Source organism: Erithacus rubecula (genome assembly GCF_903797595.1).
Source record: "Erithacus rubecula genome assembly, chromosome: 25".
NCBI classification, from domain to species: domain Eukaryota; kingdom Metazoa; phylum Chordata; class Aves; order Passeriformes; family Muscicapidae; genus Erithacus; species Erithacus rubecula.
This window is the reverse complement of record NC_136677.1, coordinates 5,401,810-5,421,064: the sequence shown is the minus strand read 5'-3', so window position 1 is coordinate 5,421,064 and position 19,255 is coordinate 5,401,810. Positions and strand designations below refer to the sequence as shown.

The 19,255-nt window shown below is 54.7% G+C and overlaps 3 protein-coding genes across 5 annotated transcripts; 2 read left to right on the top strand and 1 right to left on the bottom strand.

Moving 5' to 3' along the window:
• Positions 1-117: 117 nt before the first annotated feature.
• Positions 118-6,241, bottom strand: SRPRA (SRP receptor subunit alpha). Its single transcript, XM_079326686.1, has 14 exons — positions 6,069-6,241; positions 5,330-5,413; positions 4,365-4,528; positions 4,105-4,265; positions 3,830-3,983; positions 3,250-3,400; positions 2,983-3,089; positions 2,674-2,792; positions 2,330-2,416; positions 2,069-2,241; positions 1,768-1,981; positions 1,532-1,695; positions 1,343-1,441; positions 118-1,119 (listed from the first exon to the last, which is right to left on the bottom strand). Exons 1-14 carry the CDS (start codon positions 6,186-6,188, stop codon positions 991-993), a joined length of 1,926 nt encoding a protein of 641 aa, XP_079182812.1. The 5' UTR covers positions 6,189-6,241; the 3' UTR covers positions 118-990.
• A 158-nt stretch (positions 6,242-6,399) lies between these two features.
• Positions 6,400-10,063, top strand: FOXRED1 (FAD dependent oxidoreductase domain containing 1). Of its 3 annotated transcripts, none has more exons than XM_079326833.1 (10): positions 6,400-6,515; positions 7,300-7,541; positions 7,624-7,734; positions 7,812-7,930; positions 8,019-8,113; positions 8,281-8,382; positions 8,460-8,527; positions 8,612-8,760; positions 9,481-9,610; positions 9,686-10,063. In XM_079326833.1, exons 2-10 carry the CDS (start codon positions 7,323-7,325, stop codon positions 10,043-10,045), a joined length of 1,353 nt encoding a protein of 450 aa, XP_079182959.1. In that variant the 5' UTR covers positions 6,400-6,515; positions 7,300-7,322; the 3' UTR covers positions 10,046-10,063. The 3 variants fall into 3 exon arrangements, with proteins under 3 accessions (XP_079182959.1, XP_079182960.1, XP_079182961.1); XM_079326834.1 differs by having other exon boundaries at positions 7,300-7,567; positions 7,656-7,734; XM_079326835.1 differs by lacking the exon at positions 8,019-8,113 and having other exon boundaries at positions 7,300-7,542; positions 7,656-7,734.
• A 922-nt stretch (positions 10,064-10,985) lies between these two features.
• Positions 10,986-19,176, top strand: EI24 (EI24 autophagy associated transmembrane protein). Its single transcript, XM_079326963.1, has 11 exons — positions 10,986-11,105; positions 11,981-12,128; positions 13,569-13,714; positions 14,928-14,988; positions 16,216-16,282; positions 16,648-16,772; positions 16,997-17,116; positions 17,207-17,318; positions 18,055-18,166; positions 18,255-18,329; positions 18,451-19,176. The coding sequence occupies exons 2-11, from the start codon at positions 12,087-12,089 to the stop codon at positions 18,614-18,616; spliced, it is 1,026 nt and encodes a 341-aa protein (XP_079183089.1). The 5' UTR covers positions 10,986-11,105; positions 11,981-12,086; the 3' UTR covers positions 18,617-19,176.
• Positions 19,177-19,255: the final 79 nt, after the last annotated feature.

The following is a 19,255-nucleotide window of genomic DNA, read 5'->3' as shown; positions in this document are numbered from 1 at the left end:
CTTTGGCTGCTGAATCATTTAAAGGCCCTTTCACACCTCACACTAGTGGGAGTTCATCTCCCCAAAACCCAGTAGGAAACAGGTCCTGGCTGGAGGCAAGTTATTTATACACAGACAACAAATTATGAAGTTTATTTTATATAAATTATGTCTCTTAGCAGACAGCATTCAATTTATTGCACTATAGCACATCTGCAATACAGAGCTACAAGACATCGTCAGAGAGGTTTGTATTATTCAGTGTAGCACTTCCAACCGGGATCAAGAGGCACTCAGAGGGGGGAGAAAGGGTGCAGGAAAGCAGCAAGCAGCCACCATTCTCTTCCAGTATTAATGTAGTTTGTTTTTTGTTTCCTTTTTACTAGCAAATAATGCCAAGACCAGCGGGCAGGAGCCAGGCAGGGCATGCTGCCTTCCTCCTCTAGACCTGGCTGCTGCAGCTCTCCTGCTCCTGCCCAAATATGTGGTGTCTGGGGACCCTGCTCCAGAGTCTGGGTGAGGACAGATATGGGGGACTTTAAGGCAATTTAGCATGTCCCCTCCAGCCCAGCACACACCATCACCTTTTTTTGGTTTATCAGCTTCAGCGGAGCTGCCACGAGCAGCGACATTAACAGCCAGATCTAATGCTGCCCCTAAGCCCAAGTCCCTCCTGCCTCCTCCCTTAAGCTGGTCTAAAAATCACAAGCAGCTCAAAAAAAAAGCCTTCAAACCCACCAAAAAGCACAGCAGATCCTGGCACCACCCAGCCCCCCGTGCAGCACGAACAATACAAAGCTCTGGATTCGGCCTCCCCGCAAGGGAGCCTGCGTCACTGGACACAGAATGGAGGAACCCAGGGAAGGGCTTTTTCTGGATATAAGGTGCTTTATCCAAAAAAAATACTCCTTGTGCTGTTATTCCTCCATTCTGTTCTGCACTACACGGGAAAGACTAGTTGGTGACAGGGTAAAGCAGGTTCTTCTGGGACATCATACAGCAATTTGGTGTTTAGGCCTTCATGAGCGCTGCGACCACGGCCTTGGCGTTAAGGCTTCGCAGATCACAGTAGGTTTGTCCGGTACCAACGAAAACAATGGGCTTGCTTGTGATGTAGGTCATGGAGATGGCAGCACCCACCTGCCAGGGACAAGCAGCACTGTGAAATCCAGTGCTCCAGCAGGGAGCTAGTCAGTCATTCATTCATTCATCCCCCATGTGTGGAAACCAGACTTCTAAATTTGGATTCAATAGCTTAAATACATGAAGAAAGTGCAGGAGTGCCCTGTGTTTGACAATTCCCATCTCTCCCCTCCTGCCACCATCAGGAAGCTCTGTGCAGTCACCTCAGCAGCCTCCTTACCTTGTCATCGATGGTGTCGAACTTGGTGAGGACAATCCCATCGATGAGCCGTGGTGTCTGGGCCATGGAGTGATCAGCCAGGGCCTTGTTGAACTTGACCTGAGGGAGAAAAAAGATCCGAGAAATGCACCTGTGGCGCTGCCACCATCCAATTCTTTGGTAAAACCTACAGACAAAACCCTCACTCACCAGCTGATCCACAGCCTCATTTCCCACCAGCGCTTCCCCAACAAACAGGACGAGGTCGGGAGCGTTGACAGCGATGAGTTTGGCCAGCGCGGTCATGAGCGGCGCGTTGTCCTGCATGCGTCCCGCCGTGTCCACCAGCACCACGTCAAAGCCCTGGTTGCGAGCTGGGAGGACAGGAGGCAGCGTGAAGGACGGCGCCGCCCCAGGACAGCCCCCGGCCCCGGTGCCGTGCCTACCGTAGGAGATGGCCTCCATGGCGATGCCCGCCGCGTCCTTGCCGTAGCCCTTCTCGTAGAGCTGCACCATGGTGCGCCCGCCGTGGCTCTCCGGAGGGTGCAGCGCGTTGAGGCGCCGCGTGTGGGTGCGCAGCTGCTCCACCGCTCCCGCGCGGAACGTGTCGCAGGCTGCGATGAGCACGCTGAAGCCGTTCTCGATGAGCCAGAACGAGATCTGCAGGTGGCAAGAGATCAGAAAAGCCTGTTAGCAGCTACACAGCCTGAGCCCACCCCCCAGTGCTGATCCAGGACGCTGTCCTGCCTTGGCCAGGTTGGTGGACTTCCCGACACCGTTGACACCACAGAAAGTCACGACGTAGGGCCGGCGATGGCGCTGGGCATCCATGACATCGCGCAGCACGTCCACACGGCGCTGGGGCTGCAGGATCTGCACCAGGGCCTCCTGCAGAGCCTGCTTCACCGTCGAGGTTACCGCTGCCAAAAGGATGGGGAGAGGACATGTCATGCCTGGGGAATACTCCTGAGCTCCAGAGCACACTCAGCATGCCACATGGACACTTACTGGTGAACGTTCCCATCACCTTCCCTTCCAGTTTCTTGGCCACAGATTCACAGAGCTGCACTGCAATCTCAGCTGCCACGTTTTTAGCTTTAAGAAAGACAGAGCAGGGAGTCAGTCCTGCTGAGAAGGTTATTCATGTCCCACATCAGGATCAAGGAGTCAGTGTACAGGATCCCTACCAGACTTGACTGCCACCCCCCTTTTGCTGTGTTCTCAAGGGCTCCTAAAGGGTGAGACAGGAACCCACCACAGTTCCTGTGGGCAAGAATATCCCGACACTGGGGCCCACCCAACAGAGCACAGGGAACCACCACTCATCCCTCACATCACAAATCCACACATACCAATCAAGTGATCTTTCATCTTTTCCAGCACAGGGTCCATGTCCTCTCTGGTCAAGCTCTTGGAACCCACCAGGCCCTTTAGCATGCCAAACATGCCCCCCAGGCCACCCTTCTTCACACTGTGGAGAAGCAGAAGAGTTTCACTGAGGTTTGAGAGTGACCATCTGCAAAGGTCAGATGCAGAAGGGCTAGCCCAGAGCAGACAAACACATCAGTTTGTGCTTCCTGCATTACTGGTTAGACTGGAACAGGAGTTATGGGACAGAAATCAAGAACCATGTGACAAGCAAGGGCTGTGGGAGCCTCTACCTGGGTTTCGAAGGGTTCTGGACAACTTTCTCCTCTTCAGCCTCATCATCACTCTCATACTCCAGGTCATAGAGGCGGCCAGGTTCACGATTTTTGTCCCCCAGGGCCTGCAAGGGGAAGAAGCGGCTTTATGGGCTGAGTGCCACAGTCCTTGTTTCACATTTCTTCATGATCCCTTCTCATCCAGGCATTGAGACTGGGCTGGCTTCATAATGCCCAGCTGATCCCAGAAAACACAAGAGGAAATAGAGCCTGACTTCTCCTCACCATGTCAGGGTCAAACTCCTCCACAGGACAAGCCTCGGCGCTGCCGTTGGTAGCGGAATTACTGTAATCGAGTACTTTGGCATTAGAGTTCCCCAGATCCCACACCCGGGGCTTCTTCCCCTTCTCCTTCTGTGCATCAGGCTTTGGAGATCTGATGGAACAAAGAGCAGAAACACATTGTGTTCAGTGCAGCCATGCACCAGCCATCACCTCCTTAGGAGGTGTGAAAAATAAAAGCCTGCATTAACCAAAAGGGGAGAAATGGATCTGATCTCTAGAGTTTATTTATCTGAACTTTAATCCTGTATAGCACCACTCAAGCCAGGTATAAATGCACTGCTGCCATCTGCTCACTAAAGACAGGTCTGGACCTCTCCCAGGGTTTCTGGACCTCTCAGCAAAGAAAAGTTATATTACCCCTCCAGAACCCCCAGGTGTCTTCTCCCAGTCATTTCACCAAGAAGGAAAATCAGCGAAATAAGGCCCAGGAAAGTGAGGTCTGGCTTCCAGGAGTCACCAAAATGAGGAGAGATTCAACCATGGCCTAGTTCAAAGGACAGGGAGACTGACCATCACTCACCTGGACTTCTCTCCAGCTTTCATGTGTCTCCTGAAGAATTCCTCCCGGTTCTTCTGCAGGATTTCATCCTTGGTGAGTTCCTCCTTGTCCCCTGCTGCCGAGAGCTGCTTGTCACCTGCAGATGCTTTACTGGGTGCTGCCACAGCTTCAGTTCCTGACAGGAAGAGCCCCAACACAAGCTCAGTCCAGCTCCAAGCAGATTGGGAAAGCACAGGCTGCAACCCATTGCTCTGGAATATTTATTTCCCTCCCATTTATCTTCCTCATCAACTCACCATCCTTTTTGGAACCTTTGTTCTTCTTGTTCTTGACCTTCTCCTTTGGTTTCTCCCCTCGGGTTTCAATCATACACTTGACAGTCTTCTGGGATTTCAGAGACTGCTCAAACGTCTTCATTACCGTGGGAGCTCGGACTTTGCTGCTCTCCTCTGCATCCCTGCAGGGAGGTGACCCATTAGCCTGGATTTCAGCTCTTCCCCCGCTCCCATCTCTGCTCAAAACAGCAATTTAAGACAAAAAAACCCAAGCTCTGTACCGGAGGAGGCGCATGAAGTCATCTTTAAAATCAAAGGTGCCATTTAGGAGGCCCAGGGCGCCCTTCTGCTGGAACTCGTTGCGGTATTTGTCTCGGAACTCCTTATGGACGTCATCTATCAACTTGTCCACGTAGGTTAGGGTCAGGATCTTCTGGAAACCCACCTGCCAAGGAGCATGGCCAACACACACTGCACTTCAACATTCAACAGCAGCAAGCAAGCAAAAACCTCTCTGTTGAATTCAGAGTTCTTTAATGTGGGCAAGCTTCAGCCTTCACTTTCTGCTGCACCTACCCAGGCTTTTAAAATGCCTACAAAAAGTGGAAAACAGCCCAGAGCTTTGCTTCAACAGGTGACTGTAACACACAGAGGCTGTCTCATGGCAACAAGGACACATAGGGCAAGGGCAGAAAACCTTTAGCTTTTCTGCAGCTCAGCAGGTAAGGTTGTATAGATTTATGGAGATAAAGTGGCAGGAGACTGAGAAAGAGAACATTAAATGCTTTGGAAAGTAAAGGGAATGACACATTTCTGGCTTTTTTTCAATACATGTGGTCAAAGTAAAGTTTTACAAGGCTGCAGTTTCTATTTGAGGTTTGATTAGTTTTAATCCTGTTGTAGATGATTAAAATAAGCTGCTGCTGCAGCAGCATTCAGCTGACAGACACCCATGTCCCCCCTCTGGGGGGAGCCTGGCCAGACTGGGGTCACTACTCAACATCCCCCTGAAAAGCTCATCACAGCCCCTCACCCCCAAAATCCCAGAGATGCAGGAGCCAGTCCAGTCTGGGAGCTGAGGTCCTGCCCTACACAGTGCAAACAGCTGTTTGCTCAAATCTCAGCACAGCAGGAACTGTTTCCCCTCTTTTCTGGGGCAATCCCCTTCCTTTGGGTTTGGGGGCACGTGGGGGGCTGGAGGGACCCTCTTGCCACCCAAGGGGTGCTGGGGGAGGGGGTCACTTACCACAAACACCAGCTCAAACTGGTTGTCCAGTTTGTACTTAAGTGTGAGGGCTTCATGGGTGAAGGAGTTGTTGCCACCTCTTTCCTGGGGGAGAGGAGCTGTCAGAATGGGGGTGCCAGCAGCACCCACCATCCCCTCATCCCTGTCACCCCCCTTTCCTGAAGTGGTCCAGCATCCCTTACAGATGACCCCCCACACCCTGGGCAGCTGGTCCCATCCATCCTCCCCAGCTGGGTGATCCCACCCCCCACCCCGAGCTGGTCATGCCCCCTGTGCCCCGTCCCAGGCAGGTGATCCCACCCAAGTCTCTCTCCTCCCCAAGGTGACAGTCCCATCCCCACCCCCCAAATGGGGACCCCACACCTGTCCGCACCCCAGAGCTGCTCGTGCCTGTGTGACATCCAACAGCTGGTCCCACCTGTGTGCCACCCCCTCCTCCCTGTCCCCAGCTGGATCCCACTCATGTCCCCCCTCCCCGTGCAGGGCCTCCCACCCACCTCCCCCCGGGCGGGCTGATCCCATTCCCCAGGCAGGCGGTCCCAGTCCGCGTTCCCCCAACAGCTACGTGTGCTCACCTGATTCCCCTTCGCAGGCACACGGTGCCATCCCCGCCTCCCCCGCCATGCCTGCAGTCTCACCGCCCCCCTCCCTCACGCCAGGTGGGCTCTCCCACTCCCCCCTCGCCAGGTAGGTGGCCGCTACCCGACCCTCCGCCCCCCGGCAGCCGGTCCCGCCCGACCTGCAGAAGGACGGAGCGGATGAGGGCGTTGACGGGGGCGGTGGCGGCGGGCCCGCGCACGCCCTGGAAGCACCAGAGGACGAGGCCGCCCTTGCTGAAGATGGTGAAGAAGTCGAGCATGGCGGCGGCGCCGGGCCCGGCGGGGCGCACACGTCGCTCTGCCCCGCGCTTCCGCCGGAAGCCCCGCCCCCCCGCGCCATTGGAGGGAGCGCTGTGGGCGGGGCACGGCCCGGGGGCGGGGCCACGGGGAAAGGGGCGGGGTCATGCTGCGGTGGAGGCGCGCGCTGCGCGTGCATGGGCTGGGGGGGTTGGGGGGGAGACCCCCGGGGGGAACCCCAGAACCGGGGGAGACCCCGGGGGGAACCCCGCAACCGGGGGGGAGCCCGGCAGGGGTCCCGCGCCGCCCCCTCCGCACCGCGGCTCCGCTCAGATCCGACTTCTTCCGCGGTGAGATCCGAGGGGTCCCCGGCACCGCACCGGGGATTTGGGGGACACAACGCGGGGGACACGGGAAGAATGGAGAGGGGGTCGGAGTGTGGATCGCTGGGAATGGGGAGGGAGGGTCAAGTAAATTGGGGTGTCCCAGGGAATGGAGGGTCGCTGGGATGTATGAGGATATACGGTGGGGTCGGGATTGCTGGGAATGGGGAGGGGGTCAAAGGAATGGGGAGTCCAAGGGAATGGGGGGCGCTGGGAATGGGGAAGGGGTCAAAGGGAGTCCCAGGGAATGGGGGGGCGCTGCGGGTGGTTACGGTATATAGGAGGATGCCAGAGGGGCCTGGGGTGATCCCTGGGGGCTGCTGGAGATGAGGGTGGGCATTAGAGGGGTTGGGGGAGAATTGGGTGGTTGGTCCCTCAGACGGGACTGGGGGGTTCCAAAAGGCCCCGGGGACACTGGAGGGGGGTCCCCGTGGGTACCGGGGTCCCAAGGGGGACCGTCGCAGGGAGCTGGCGGAGGTGTTGGGTGATTCCCGGAGCGGACTGGGGGACCGGGAGGGGCTGGTGGGGATTCCAGGGACTGGGCAGTGGTTCTGGTGGTTCACAGAGGGTCTGGGGGCGTTTTCCCGATGACCCAGGGAGACCTGGGCGGTTCGCAGAGAGGCCCGGGGGGAGCCTGAGGAACCCCAGGGAATGTCCTAGAGCGGTCCCAAGGGATGCAGAGGGTCCCGGGGTGGTGCTCGGGGGATGCCAGCTGTGCCCCCAGGCTCGGCAGCCCCCATTGCACCGGCAGAGCTGGGGCAGACCCTGGAGCGCATGGCACAGACGCTGCGGGATCAGCTGCCGGCCTCGGGGAGAGGAGAGCGGGGCTGGGTTCCCCCGGGGACCCACCCCGACCCCCGGCCCCCCGAGGAGGCCGATGTGGTGGTGGTGGGGGGCGGCGTGGTGGGCTGGTCCGTGGCGTACTGGCTGAAGATGCTGGAGGGCCGGCGGCGGCACGGAATGAGGGTGCTCGTGGTGGAGCGGGACCCCATGGTGAGACACCCCTTCCCAGAGCAGGGTAGGGCCTTGGGGACCCCCCTGAACCCCTTGTATTTTGGCGGGTCCTCTCCTTCAGTATTCCAGAGCCTCCACGGTGCTGTCGGCGGGGGGGATCCGGCAGCAGTTTTCCCTCCGGGAAAACATCCAAATGTCCCGTTTCTCTGCCAGCTTCCTCCGTGACATCAATGTAGGTGCAGTTGTATGGGCAGGGGGTAATCTGGGCAATCCAACCCCACTCACTGTGGTCCCCCTGTCTCCTCACAGAAATACCTTGGAGTGCCAAATGAGCCCCCCATTGACATCCAGTTCCAGCCCTCTGGATACCTGTTCCTCGCATCCCCCCAGAACGCTGCTGCCCTGGAGGCCACCGTCCAGTTGCAAAGGTGGGGGACGCACATGGGACCTTCCTAGGGACGGATTTCAGGGTCTGGGGGTGATCCTGATCCTCCTTCACATGGTGGCCATCCCCAGGGATGAAGGGGCGCAGGTGACCTTGCTGTCCCCGACCCAGCTGAAGGAGAAATTCCCCTGGATAAACACGGAGGGTGTGGCTGTGGCATCCCTTGGTATGTGAGGGGATAGGGGAGGGCATGGAGACCCTCCTCAACATCCTTCCTCATCCTCCTGATGCATCCTTTCTCCTGGCTTTATTTATGGAAGGGGAGGTCCATCTCCCCCAAAATGCATGTACTGGGGGGTTCACACAGTAGTGTCCCCCCGTTTCCCTGCCCAGGTCTGGAGGATGAAGGCTGGTTCGACCCCTGGACCCTCCTCAACGCTTTTCGACGCAAAGCCACATCCCTGGGAGTGCAGAGCTGCTCCGGGGAGGTGCGAGGTGAGGGATGGGGGTGCACAGCCAGGTTTGCCCCCTGCCACCCCCAGGACCCCCCACCTCACCCCAAAACCTCTCAGCTTTTGTCACCTCGGCCAACTACATGACGCCACCAGCGCCATCGTCCGCGCGCATCAAATACGTCCACGTGAGTGTGTGTGTGCCACCCCCAGCTCCCTGGAGTGCCTGTGACCCCCTGGCACCCGTGACCCCCCCATCTGTGCCCTCCCAGGTCTACATGCCAGACAGCCTGGAGTACCAGCCAGTGGCCTGTGCCATCGTGGTCAATGCTGCAGGTGCCTGGGCTGGGAAGCTGCTGGAGGCGGAAGGGCTGCCCAGGGGGCTGTGCCGGCCCCCACTGCCCATCCAGCCCAGGAAGAGGTACTGGGGGCTCACAGCAGGGACAGCCTGGCAGCACCCCTCTGCTGTGGGTCAGCTCCTGGGGTCAGAGTCAGCAGCTCCTTTTTCAGGGGAGTGAAAGCCCCCCAAAAGTAGCCCTTGGTGCTACTTGAGCACCCACCACTCCTGTCTCATGGGGGAGCCCCTCAGCATTTTTATTTTGGAGGAATGAATCCTGGCACCCCTCTGTCTATGAGGGGGTGACATGAACCCCTGGGTGCTATTTTTTGGGTATCACAGAATGGGACACACATCCCAGCACCCTCCAACTTCTGGTGGGGATGGTGAACTTCCTCAGTTTTTTATATGGAAGTGGGGTCTTGTATCCTGGAGCTCCAATTATTCCCCAAGTGCCCCCAGCCCTAGTGTCACCATTACATCCCCATACTCCTAACCCCAGTGTCCCCATTACCCCCTCAGTGTCACCTAATGCATCCCAGTGCCCCCAGCCCCAGTATCCACAGTATTCCAATACCCCCATTAATCCCCCAGTGCTCCCAGCCCCATAACCCCCACTGCCCCCCACAGTACTCCAATTATCCCCCCAGTGCCCACAGTCCCAGCCCCTCTACTGTTTCTAGGACTGACATGATTCCTCAATATTATTTTGGGGGGGGACAAACATCTCCACATTCCAACCCCACTGCACCATGCTGGGGGGCAAGGGGAGCACCCCTTATGCTGTGTTTGGGGATTCCCCAGGTATGTGTTCACCTGGCACTGCCCCAACGGCCCTGGCCTCTCCTGCCCCTTCCTCATCGACACCTCTGGTGCTTATTTCCGTCGGGATGGCTCCGGTGGGAATTACCTGGGCGGGATGAGCCCCCCTGAGGTGAGCCCGTGGGGACCCCTCAGATCATCCACCCCCTTATTCCTTATCAGACACCTCCAGTTTATCCTTTCCCAGGAGGAAGAGCCGGACCCCAGCAATCTGTCGGTGGATCACGATTATTTCCAGGAGCAGGTCTGGCCCCGGCTGGCTCGGCGGGTCCCAGCCTTTGAATCCCTGCGGGTCAGGAGCTCCTGGGCAGGATACTACGACTACAACACCTTCGACCAGAACGGGGTGCTGGGCCCGCACCCCCGGCTGGAAAACCTGTTCTCCGCCGCGGGTTTTAGCGGGCACGGGCTCCAGCACGCGCCGGCCGCCGGCAGGGCCGTGGCCGAGCTGGTGGTCAGGGGCCGGTACGAGAGCCTGGATCTGCGCAGGCTGGGCTGGGACAGGCTGCTGGATGGGGAGCCGCTGCAGGAGCACGGCGTGGTGTGATGGGGGTGGCACGGGGAAACTGAGCCATGGACTCCCTGCCCAGGCCAGAGGTGGTGTCCTGTAGGAATAAAATGGATGGATGCATGATGAGTGTGTCAGGGAATTAATGGGGTCCATACCTGCCATGCTCCCTCTACCAGTGCTACCATAATCCTCCACAGTACACTCATCTCATTGACACCCTCCACAAATTCAGTGTCCCCACTATGCCTCATTCCATCCCAGTATCCCCATTGTTGCCATACCTGCAGTTCCAGTGTCCCCAGTACACCACCGTGTTACCTATTGCCTCCCCAGTCCCAGTATCCTCACAGTCACCCGTTCCCCCAGTGCTCCCATTATCCAGTGCTCCAATCCCCTCCAGCCCCAGTACACCCCTTACATTGCTATCCTCCAGATCCAGTGTCTGTGTTATTCCCTCAGTGTCCCTCATTGTCCCCACGGTGTCCCCACTAACCCCCATTCCCCCAGTACTTCCATTATGATCCAGTGCTCTCAATATTCTCACAGTGCCCTCACTATCCCCACTACTGTCCTGCAGTGTCCCCACCTCCAGTGCTCCCATTGTCCCCAGTATCCCCTCAGTACCTCCATTATCTGCCCCAGTGTTCCCACCTGCAGTATGCCCATTGCCCCATCCAATGGTCCCATTCTCTCCCCGTACCCCAATATCCCCAGTATCCCCCCAGTGTTCCTAGTATCCCTGCAGTGCCCCAGCCCCAGTACACCCCCTATATCCCCCCAGTGTTCCCAGTATCCCACCGTTATCCCCCGTTCCCAATTCTTTTCCCCGTGCACGTGGCGCCCCCTGGCGGCGGGCGGCAGCAGCGCGCACGCGCAGCAGCGGCTGAGGCGGGGCTGGCACTCGGGCGTTTGGCGCATGCGCATTGAGGCAGAGTCTCTGCCCGGGCGGTGGGCGGGGCCTGGCGGTGGGCGGGAGCCGGGCGGTGGGCGTGGCCGCGGCAGTGCGTGTGCGCGGGGCGCGCGGCGCATGCGCGGTGGGCGCGGCCGGGCCGTGTGAGCCGGGCCCGTCCCGCCGTGCGCCCCTGGCCCGGCCCCGGTGAGTGGGGGGGGACCGCGGGTCGGGGGGCGGCACACGGAGCGACACTCGGGGGGCACCGCCGCCACCCGAGGGCGAAACAAACCCCGAGGGGATTCTGGGCACTGCGGGGGCGGCCCTGAGGGCGTTTGGGAGCTGTCCTCCCTCAGAGACACGGTGTGGGGAGACTGTGGGAACAGCCCTGAGGTAAAGTACGGGACCGCCCCGAATTACAGGGTCACGCAGAGCCCCGGCAGCCACCAGGGGGTTCAGCCCCTCCCCAGGTGCACCAGGGTCACCCCCTCAGCTGTCAGGGGGTGCAGGCCCCCAGCTCACCCCCTTGGCCCTGGGCGATTCCTGTGGGTCCCTCAGGGTATTTCATGACTCGGGTTTTTAGGAGGAAGCTGCTTGTCATTAACTCCGTAATAAATCTGGAGGCCAGCTCTGGTTCTGCAGCTTAGGTCCCGGCAGCGTCTGACTCGGAATAACCAAAACAATCCCGTTTTAAAATGCTAATTTGTTGTTTGTGTGCTGTGGCGGCGGCAGCAGCGCTGACATGCCCGGGTTTGTGACTGCAGCTGCTCCAGAGCTGCTGGGAGCTCTGCCTGGGAGGAGAGGTTTGTATCCTGCTGGGAAAGCACGAGTTTATTAGCTGCCGGGGTATTTTTTTCCTTGAATCAGACGCTGGTTGTATTTCTCTGGTGCTTTACAAGAGCTGTTCCTCTAACCCTGAGCTTGCTAACGCTGATATGAACAGGATGAGTCCATTCCCTGTTGAGGGATGGTCGTGCCCGGTGGGAAGCCAGTGGGGGCTGGGAATCACCGGGGTGTGCCTGAACCTGTCATTCCTGGTCTGATAGCATTCTGCCATGGCCCTGTGTGCTCTCTCTCCACAGGCTCCATCCGTTTCCCATCTCTCCAGGATGAGAGAGGCTTGGGTCTGGCTCTCCCCCTCTCCCTGTAGTTGATAGTTTGGGAAGCAGAGGTGATGCTGGAGTCGAGATGGCTGACAGCGTGAGAATCTTCCTTCATGACCTCGTCAGGGTGAGGACCTGGCTCCTGGGCTGCTCTCTGCACTTTGGGAGCACCCTTATTCCCAGGGAATCTGAAGGAAAAGGGTCTCCAGGTGTATTTCAACACTGTCGTGTGGTGTGTCTGTTGCAAAGGGCTCAGTGTTTGCCACTGAACCTCTGGCAGATTTCCTTTAGTCGCAAATTAATGAAAAATCTCAATTATAATAGTACTGATTATAAAATTATAATATGTAACAACACATGAATTTTAGAATATACTTTAATATAAAATGTGTGATGTTGTGTATAATTTAATAATAGTAATGACAACAATAATAAATGAGTGTCTGTGACCACAGCAGCTCTGTCCCAGTAATAAGGTGTGTGTCACCTCACTGCTCCCACCCTGTCTTCTTTCATCAGGGGTAAATACAGGCTAAAAGCCACTCATGCTGGGACACTGAACAATAGCTCATGCTCAGAAATAGCTCTGTTTGGAAAATAGACAAAGGTTTGATCAAAGCCTTGTAGCCACAACCTAAAAGCAGGAGTTGTGTCATTTCCCAGTGCTCCTGTACCATCAGCTGGAAGAACTGCCTGGGTCAGGGCCCAGCTCTGCTGTTTCAGACATGAATTTGGCATTGAAATTTATCCTGTTTGGTCAAGGACTCCATGAACCCAACTGATAGCTGGTGACACCATCCTGGCTCATCTTTATGATCTTTATTTTAAAGGGAAATTGTGGTGACAATGGGGATGGGATCACCTGAAGCTGGAAATAATTAAACAGTGTGCCAGAGTGGTTTGGGTTGGAGGAGACCTTAAAGGCTTTCTTATTCCATGTCCCTGCCAAGGGCAGGAACACCTTCCACTATCTCAGACCCCATCCAGCCTGGCCTTGGATACTTCCAGGGATGGGACAGCCACAACCTCTCTGGACAAACCAAGTCCTAGGAGGCAGCTCTACAATTCTTCCAAACATGGAGTAAGGGAAAACTTCTGGGTCCTCTCTTATTAACAGGCTTGCATGGATGTGGCTGGTGGGAGGAAGTTTCTTGGATGAGGACAGATGCTTTTATTTGTAAAGGAATAAGCATTAAGCTCATAATATACAGTTAGACTTTGCACATCCTAAATATTGGTGTAATTTCATTTTATTGGCCTCAAAGAGCTGGCAGGGGATGAGGGACTTCCTGCCAGACAAGGCTAGGAGAGATCCAAGTCTGATTTTTGCCAGGGTTTTAAATAGTACTGATTGGATGAGAAATCACACCTTTACAGAAAAAAATACTGCTGGTCCTGGAGATGCTGGAATGTGCAGTGATTTAGGTCACTGGGCCATGGAAGGGGTGACGTTGCTGCTCCAGCTGAGCCCAAGCACAAGCAGCCAAACCTTGAGACCAGCCATGGCACCAGGAGGCTTTGGATGGGTCAGCCACATGCCATTGCTGCTCTCTCCTCATGCCCACAGGGAATTAAGGACTCCATCTGGGGCATCTGCACCATCTCCAAGCTGGACGCCCGGATCCAGCAGAAAAGGGAAGAGCAGAGGCGGAGGAGAGCCAACAGCGCGCTCGCCCAGAGGAGGCTCCACATGGAAGAGAAGAAGCAAGAGAAGTGAGTGTGGGCTGTGGCTGCTCAGAAATGGGGCAATTCCCTTCTCCTCTGCTAGTCACAGCCAATAAATAGGAAACACATGGCATGAAACTCCCTTTTCCCACTGCCTAATGGAGCTGGAGCTGTTAGCATGAGATAAGCAATCAGACCTTTTATGTTGTTTGATAATCATTTTGAATTACCACTGAAAGAACATGGATTTATGGGTTTCTTTTCTTCCTGAATGCTCTGCTATCTCAGATCCATCGTTGTTGCTGGTAATCATGAGGTCAGGGAAGAAACAGCAGCTTGGATCCAATGTTCACATTGGGGCAGGGCACAGCCCTGCTGTGTTTTGTGGAGTCTGGAGCTGCAGAACCTCAGTGGTTCTGGAAATACCAAAATTCTCCCCATTCAGGAGCAGACAGCATCTGTTCCCATGTCTGACTCCCAGACCATGCCAGGATATCTCTGCTTCCTGATGGCACTGGGCTGGCACCTCACACCATGGTTTTGGACAGTAATGCACATTCTGGGACATATTTACCAATTATTGTGGCTGGCTGGGTGGGAGACTGGCTGAAAGGTGAAAGAAAAGTCTGCCATGGTCCTGATATTCCTCCACATGTGAGCTGCCTCTGAAGAAAAGCATAACTTTTTTTGTTTATATAAATAAACAGCTGAATTTTGCTGGTTTTCTTTATGGCAAAATCACTCTGATGTCAAGAGCTGACTGGGAAAGTTCTGCAGAGTCCTACAGAGCTGCTCTTGCATGTCCAGAGACACCAAAACCACCCTGAGCAGAAACAGCCTCTTTCTGAGACCTGGTTTTCAGGGGGGATAAAAACCAAATAAGAGAGACAAAAAAAAAATGCCCAAAATCTCCTAATTATATTATGGCAAGAGTTTGGAGAGAACAAAACCCGAGATCTTTAATACATGCTTAAAAATCTGTAAGAGAGCTTTGCTTTTCTTCTGTTGTAGTGCAGCTTTTGAGAATTAATAAAAAGTTGAGAGTCTCCCTTATATAAGTCTTGTAGAGACATTGGGTGAGACACGATGTGAATCTGTGCAGGGATTCCTTCCAGGATTTCTGTGTTTGGATAAAATCGGGTGCACAGTTGGCATTGAGCTGGTTCTTGGTGACTTTTCCAAGGTGTCCAAAAGAGCAGTTGGCAGTTGTGAGGGAACATTTGCCCAGGGGCTGGGCCATGAGCTGATCTCTCTCCTGCAGTGAACCACGGATTGTGAGCCGGATATTTCAGTGTTGTGCCTGGAACGGAGGCGTCTTCTGGGTATGTGGAGATTGTTCTTTTGGTTTGTATTTGAAAATCTGTAACAGCAGTGGGAGTTTTGCACGATTTAATTAGTGGTTTGTTTTAGGTTTTTTTGGGGCTTTTTTGTCTTTACTTAGAGCTAGGATTAAATGCACAATGGAAATGCATTTTTTTTGTGTTTGGGCTTGGTTGTTTATTAATTTTTATTAGAAAGTACAGAGGGTTTGACAGCACTTCTAGCTATTTGCCTGAAGCGAGGAAAATGGAGGAAGATTTAGTTGTTACAAAGTTTTTTAAAGCTGAACAGTTCAATAGAGAATTAACACTTATATTATTTATTTTTTAACTAAATAACTAAAGTTTTGTTACCCTTAGTGTGATACTGACTAACTAGAAACTATTACTTGAAACATATGAAGAAGAAAAGAAGATGAGTACTGAGACACTATTTACATTTTTTTATTTTGTTTTATACTTATTAATATACTATAAAAACTTCATATGTAAAACTTATCATTATGTCCAAGTACACACTTATTTTATTACACATTTGTGATTTTAACTTTATTACTTAAATTTAGAAGCTGTTTTTAAGTCTTTAGGTTAAAAGCAGTGCTTTCTAGGGAGTCAATGCTTGGACAGCACAGAAAGCTCAAAAACTTCAGGTTTCTGGGATCTACCAAAAACCAATGTCCTGCTGCAGCCCCCATAGGCTGTGAGTGGTGAGCCATCAGCATGGCAGCAGGAATTGCTGGGATCCACCACATTCCCATCCCAATGCTGTATTTTAAGGGATTCACTTATGGGATACAGGACCACAGATTTACTAAAGAGACCCACACATCAAACCCAAGCTGATTTTCTAAGTCTTTGAGGCTGCCCTCCACTTGAATATTCAATTCCTGCTTTGCTGGAGCCTGGGATACTGTTTTGCCAATTGGATATTGATGTCTTAAAGATTTATTTCCTCAGCTCTGACTTTTTATGCCTGGTTCATGAGGCTGATCCTTAATGGAGCCAACACTTCATAAATCAAATTACCAAATAAATGGCTTAATTTTCTCATTACACTGGTGCAGAGTACGAGGGATTGGCAAGGAAATGTTAAAAGCTTCAGCAGCAGGTTGTGGCTGTATTTAAACAGAAATCCTTGCTCCTTTGTGTTTGTGGATTGCTGGGGAGGAGAGGCACAGTAGCACAAGAGGCCTGTGCCTCACTGAGAGCCCTTGTTTATTTTTTCTGCAGCTTAGTCTCTTCTTGTTCTACCGAGTGTTCATCCCAGTCCTTCAGTCGGTCACGGCGCAGATCATCGGTGGGTGCCTTTCCCCTTGGGGCCAGGGGATCACTTCAGGCTCTTTGTCCCATTGAGCTGTTCCTCACACCTCTGTCTCCTTGTGTTGTTTTTCTCTTCTTCCCAGTACCAGCCAATCCCATCATTAATGGTCCAGTAGAAAACCAGGGGTGGATCACCCTGCTGACATCCCAGGGGTCTTGCCATTTCAAACACATTTATCTGTGTGGTTCTGTATTTAAATAAAAATCAAATGGGTAGAAATGTGCTTTTAAAGACATTTAGAGAACTAGAGTCAGGGGAAACTCCCTGATGGCTATGCCAGGAAGCATTTGGAGGTTCCTTCACCAGTTCCTCACATGTGTTTCTCTGTCCCTCTTCTGAAGGTGACCCTTCCTTACATGGTGATGTCTGGTCCTGGCTGGAGTTCATCCTCACCTCCATTTTCAGTGCTCTCTGGGTCCTGCCCCTCTTTGTGCTCAGTAAGGTGGTCAATGCCATCTGGTTTCAGGTAGGTGACAGGAACCTGGGCCCTGCCTTGAGCAAACAGGGAGAGTTTCCTCACTGAATGGGGCTTGACCAGGTGGTGTGGGGGCAAATCCCACCCCAAAACAGCCTCTGGGCATACTCCTGGTGGGCAAGAGCAGCTCAGGAACATCATCTTGGGTTTAACTTCCCCAAAGCCCCCATTGCCCTGGAGTTGTGTTTGCCTCAAGCCCCTGTCTCTGCTGGCAGGACATTGCAGATCTGGCGTTCGAAGTGTCGGGCAGGAAGCCTCACCCCTTCCCCAGCGTCAGCAAAATCATCGCTGACATGCTCTTCAACCTCCTGCTGCAGGCGCTTTTCCTCATCCAGGTCAGACAAGCAACCACCCCACCAGCTCAGCTGCTGCCCTCCCCCAAATCCTGAGCACCCCTCTCTCAATCTGCTCCTTTTCCATCGCAGGGAATGATTGTGAGCCTGTTCCCCATCGACCTCATTGGGCAGCTGATCAGCCTGCTCCACATGTCGCTGCTCTACTCGCTCTACTGCTTCGAGTACCGCTGGTTTAACAAAGGTGAAGGAGGCTCCCTGCACAGAAAGGGGGAAAATTCCCCATTTCTCTACTGAAGGAGCATCCAGTTGGGGTGTCAGAGGCTGATCTTCCATCAGTTTTTATGTGGAATGAAGGGTAAATGTGAGCCAGCAGTGTGCTCAGGTGGTAAGGCCAGTGGTACCTGGCCTGTACCAGCCCCAGTGTGGCCACAGCTCCAGCTGTGCTGGGCACTGGTGAGGTCTTGAGTGCTGTATCCAGTTCTGGGCCCCTCACAAGAAGGACATGGAGGGGCTGGAGCCATGTCCAGAGAAGGGTACAGAGGTGGGGAAGGGTCTGGAGCACCAGGAGCAGCTGAGGGAGCTCAGCCTGGAGAAGAGGAAGCTCTGCACAACTCCCTGACAGGACAGGGCACCCAGGTGGTGGTTGGGCTCTGCTCCAGCATAAAAAGGGACAGGATGAGAGGACATGGCCTCAAGCTCTGCTGGGGAGGTTCAGGCTGGATATCAGGATGAATTTCTTCACTGAAAGGGTGGTCAGGCATTAGAAGGGGCTGCCCAGGGAGGTGGTGTAGCTGCCATCCCTGGAGTTGTTCAGGAGATGAGTGGATGTGGCACTCAGTGCTCTGATCTATTGACGAGGTGGAGATTAGTCAAAGGAGGTGGTTGGAGGTCTTTTCCAGCCTAAATGGTTCTGCCATTCTCTGGTGAGGGTGTCTCCTCCCCAGAGGGTTAATTTCCATGGATTTTCCTCCTGGCAGGAATCGAAATGCACCAACGGTTGTCCAACATTGAGAGGAACTGGCCCTACTACTTTGGCTTTGGCTTGCCACTGGCATTTCTCACGGCCATGCAGTCCTCCTACATCATCAGGTGGGAAAGCCACTCTGGCCCTCCTCCTCCTCCTCCTGACACCCCTGGAGTGCCCCTTACTTGATTCTGTTGTATTTTTCCCTTGCAGCGGTTGCCTCTTTTCCATCCTTTTCCCTCTCTTCATCATCAGCGCCAACGAAGCCAGGACCCCCGGCAAAACCTAGTGAGTATCCATCATTGCCACTCACTGATCCTTGTCCAACACCCCCAGCCTCCCCAGCGCTCCCCAGTCCCTGCGGGGGCGTTCCTGGCATCGGGAGCTGATGGACTCTCTTCCCTTTCAGCCACTTCCAGCTCCGTCTCTTCTCCTTGGTGGTTTTCCTCAGCAACAGACTCTTTCACAAGACCGTCTACCTTCAGTCCGCCCTGAGCGGTGCTTCCTCCTCCCCTTCCTCCTCCTCCTCCTCCTCGCCCTCTCCTGCCAAACACGCGGCTGCTCCGGGGCACTGAGCTGCCCCCAGACCCCGGGGAGGGGGGACACCCACGGGCTTCTCTGTGCCCCCGATCTCCAGGGACGGGCAGGACCCAGCCTGACGAGGTGTCACTGTCAGTTCTGCGTCTCCCCCTGGAAATTTTTTGGGGGAAAATCTGGGTTTTTAACACCTTTGTGAGTTTCCAGGAGCCGGGTTGTGCCCTGCGCTTGTTTTATAGTGGACTCTTTTGTACGCCTTTCCCGTGCCATCTCCCTGCCTCGGGCCAGTGGGTCGGAACCCCGTCACCCCTTTTGCCGTTGTGTCCCTCCCGTGTCTCCCCGTGTCCCCCTGCCCTTCGTCCCCCTTCCCGCTCCCTCCATCTCCCCTAACTCAGGTCGTGGGAGGGGGGCGGGCATTTCTGGGAGCTCCCGCTGCCGTCGAGCACAGCGTCCCCCTCCCGTGCATGTACCGTTTCTGTCGGGTCGGGGAAGGAACCGGTGACGTTCAAACCCCTTTGGATATTTCGGGCCGGTTTATCAACTTTTCTCTAGTATTTTCACACTGAAACATTAAACGGAGAAACCACGATTCTCAGCCGTTCTGCGCCTGCCGCTGTCGTTAATCCGGGCCGGGCTCCCCCCGCGCCCCGCAGTGGTTCCGCCGCCCACGTGGCCAG

Coding starts and splice junctions, on each gene's coding strand:
- SRPRA (XM_079326686.1), bottom strand. CDS start 6,188: ATGCTCGACTTCTTCACCATCTTCAGCAAGGGCGGCCTCGTCCTCTGG. Junction 5,414..6,068: donor TCCGCTCCGTCCTTCTGCAG/GTCGGGCGGGAC, acceptor CCTCTCCCCCAG/GAAAGAGGTGGCAACAACTC. Junction 3,984..4,104: donor CAAAGGTTCCAAAAAGGATG/GTGAGTTGATGA, acceptor TCTTCCTGTCAG/GAACTGAAGCTGTGGCAGCA.
- FOXRED1 (XM_079326833.1), top strand. CDS start 7,323: ATGGCACAGACGCTGCGGGATCAGCTGCCGGCCTCGGGGAGAGGAGAG. Junction 8,114..8,280: donor TGTGGCTGTGGCATCCCTTG/GTATGTGAGGGG, acceptor TTCCCTGCCCAG/GTCTGGAGGATGAAGGCTGG. Junction 8,528..8,611: donor CGCGCATCAAATACGTCCAC/GTGAGTGTGTGT, acceptor GTGCCCTCCCAG/GTCTACATGCCAGACAGCCT.
- EI24 (XM_079326963.1), top strand. CDS start 12,087: ATGGCTGACAGCGTGAGAATCTTCCTTCATGACCTCGTCAGG. Junction 17,117..17,206: donor AGGCGCTTTTCCTCATCCAG/GTCAGACAAGCA, acceptor TTTCCATCGCAG/GGAATGATTGTGAGCCTGTT. Junction 18,167..18,254: donor CAGTCCTCCTACATCATCAG/GTGGGAAAGCCA, acceptor TTTCCCTTGCAG/CGGTTGCCTCTTTTCCATCC.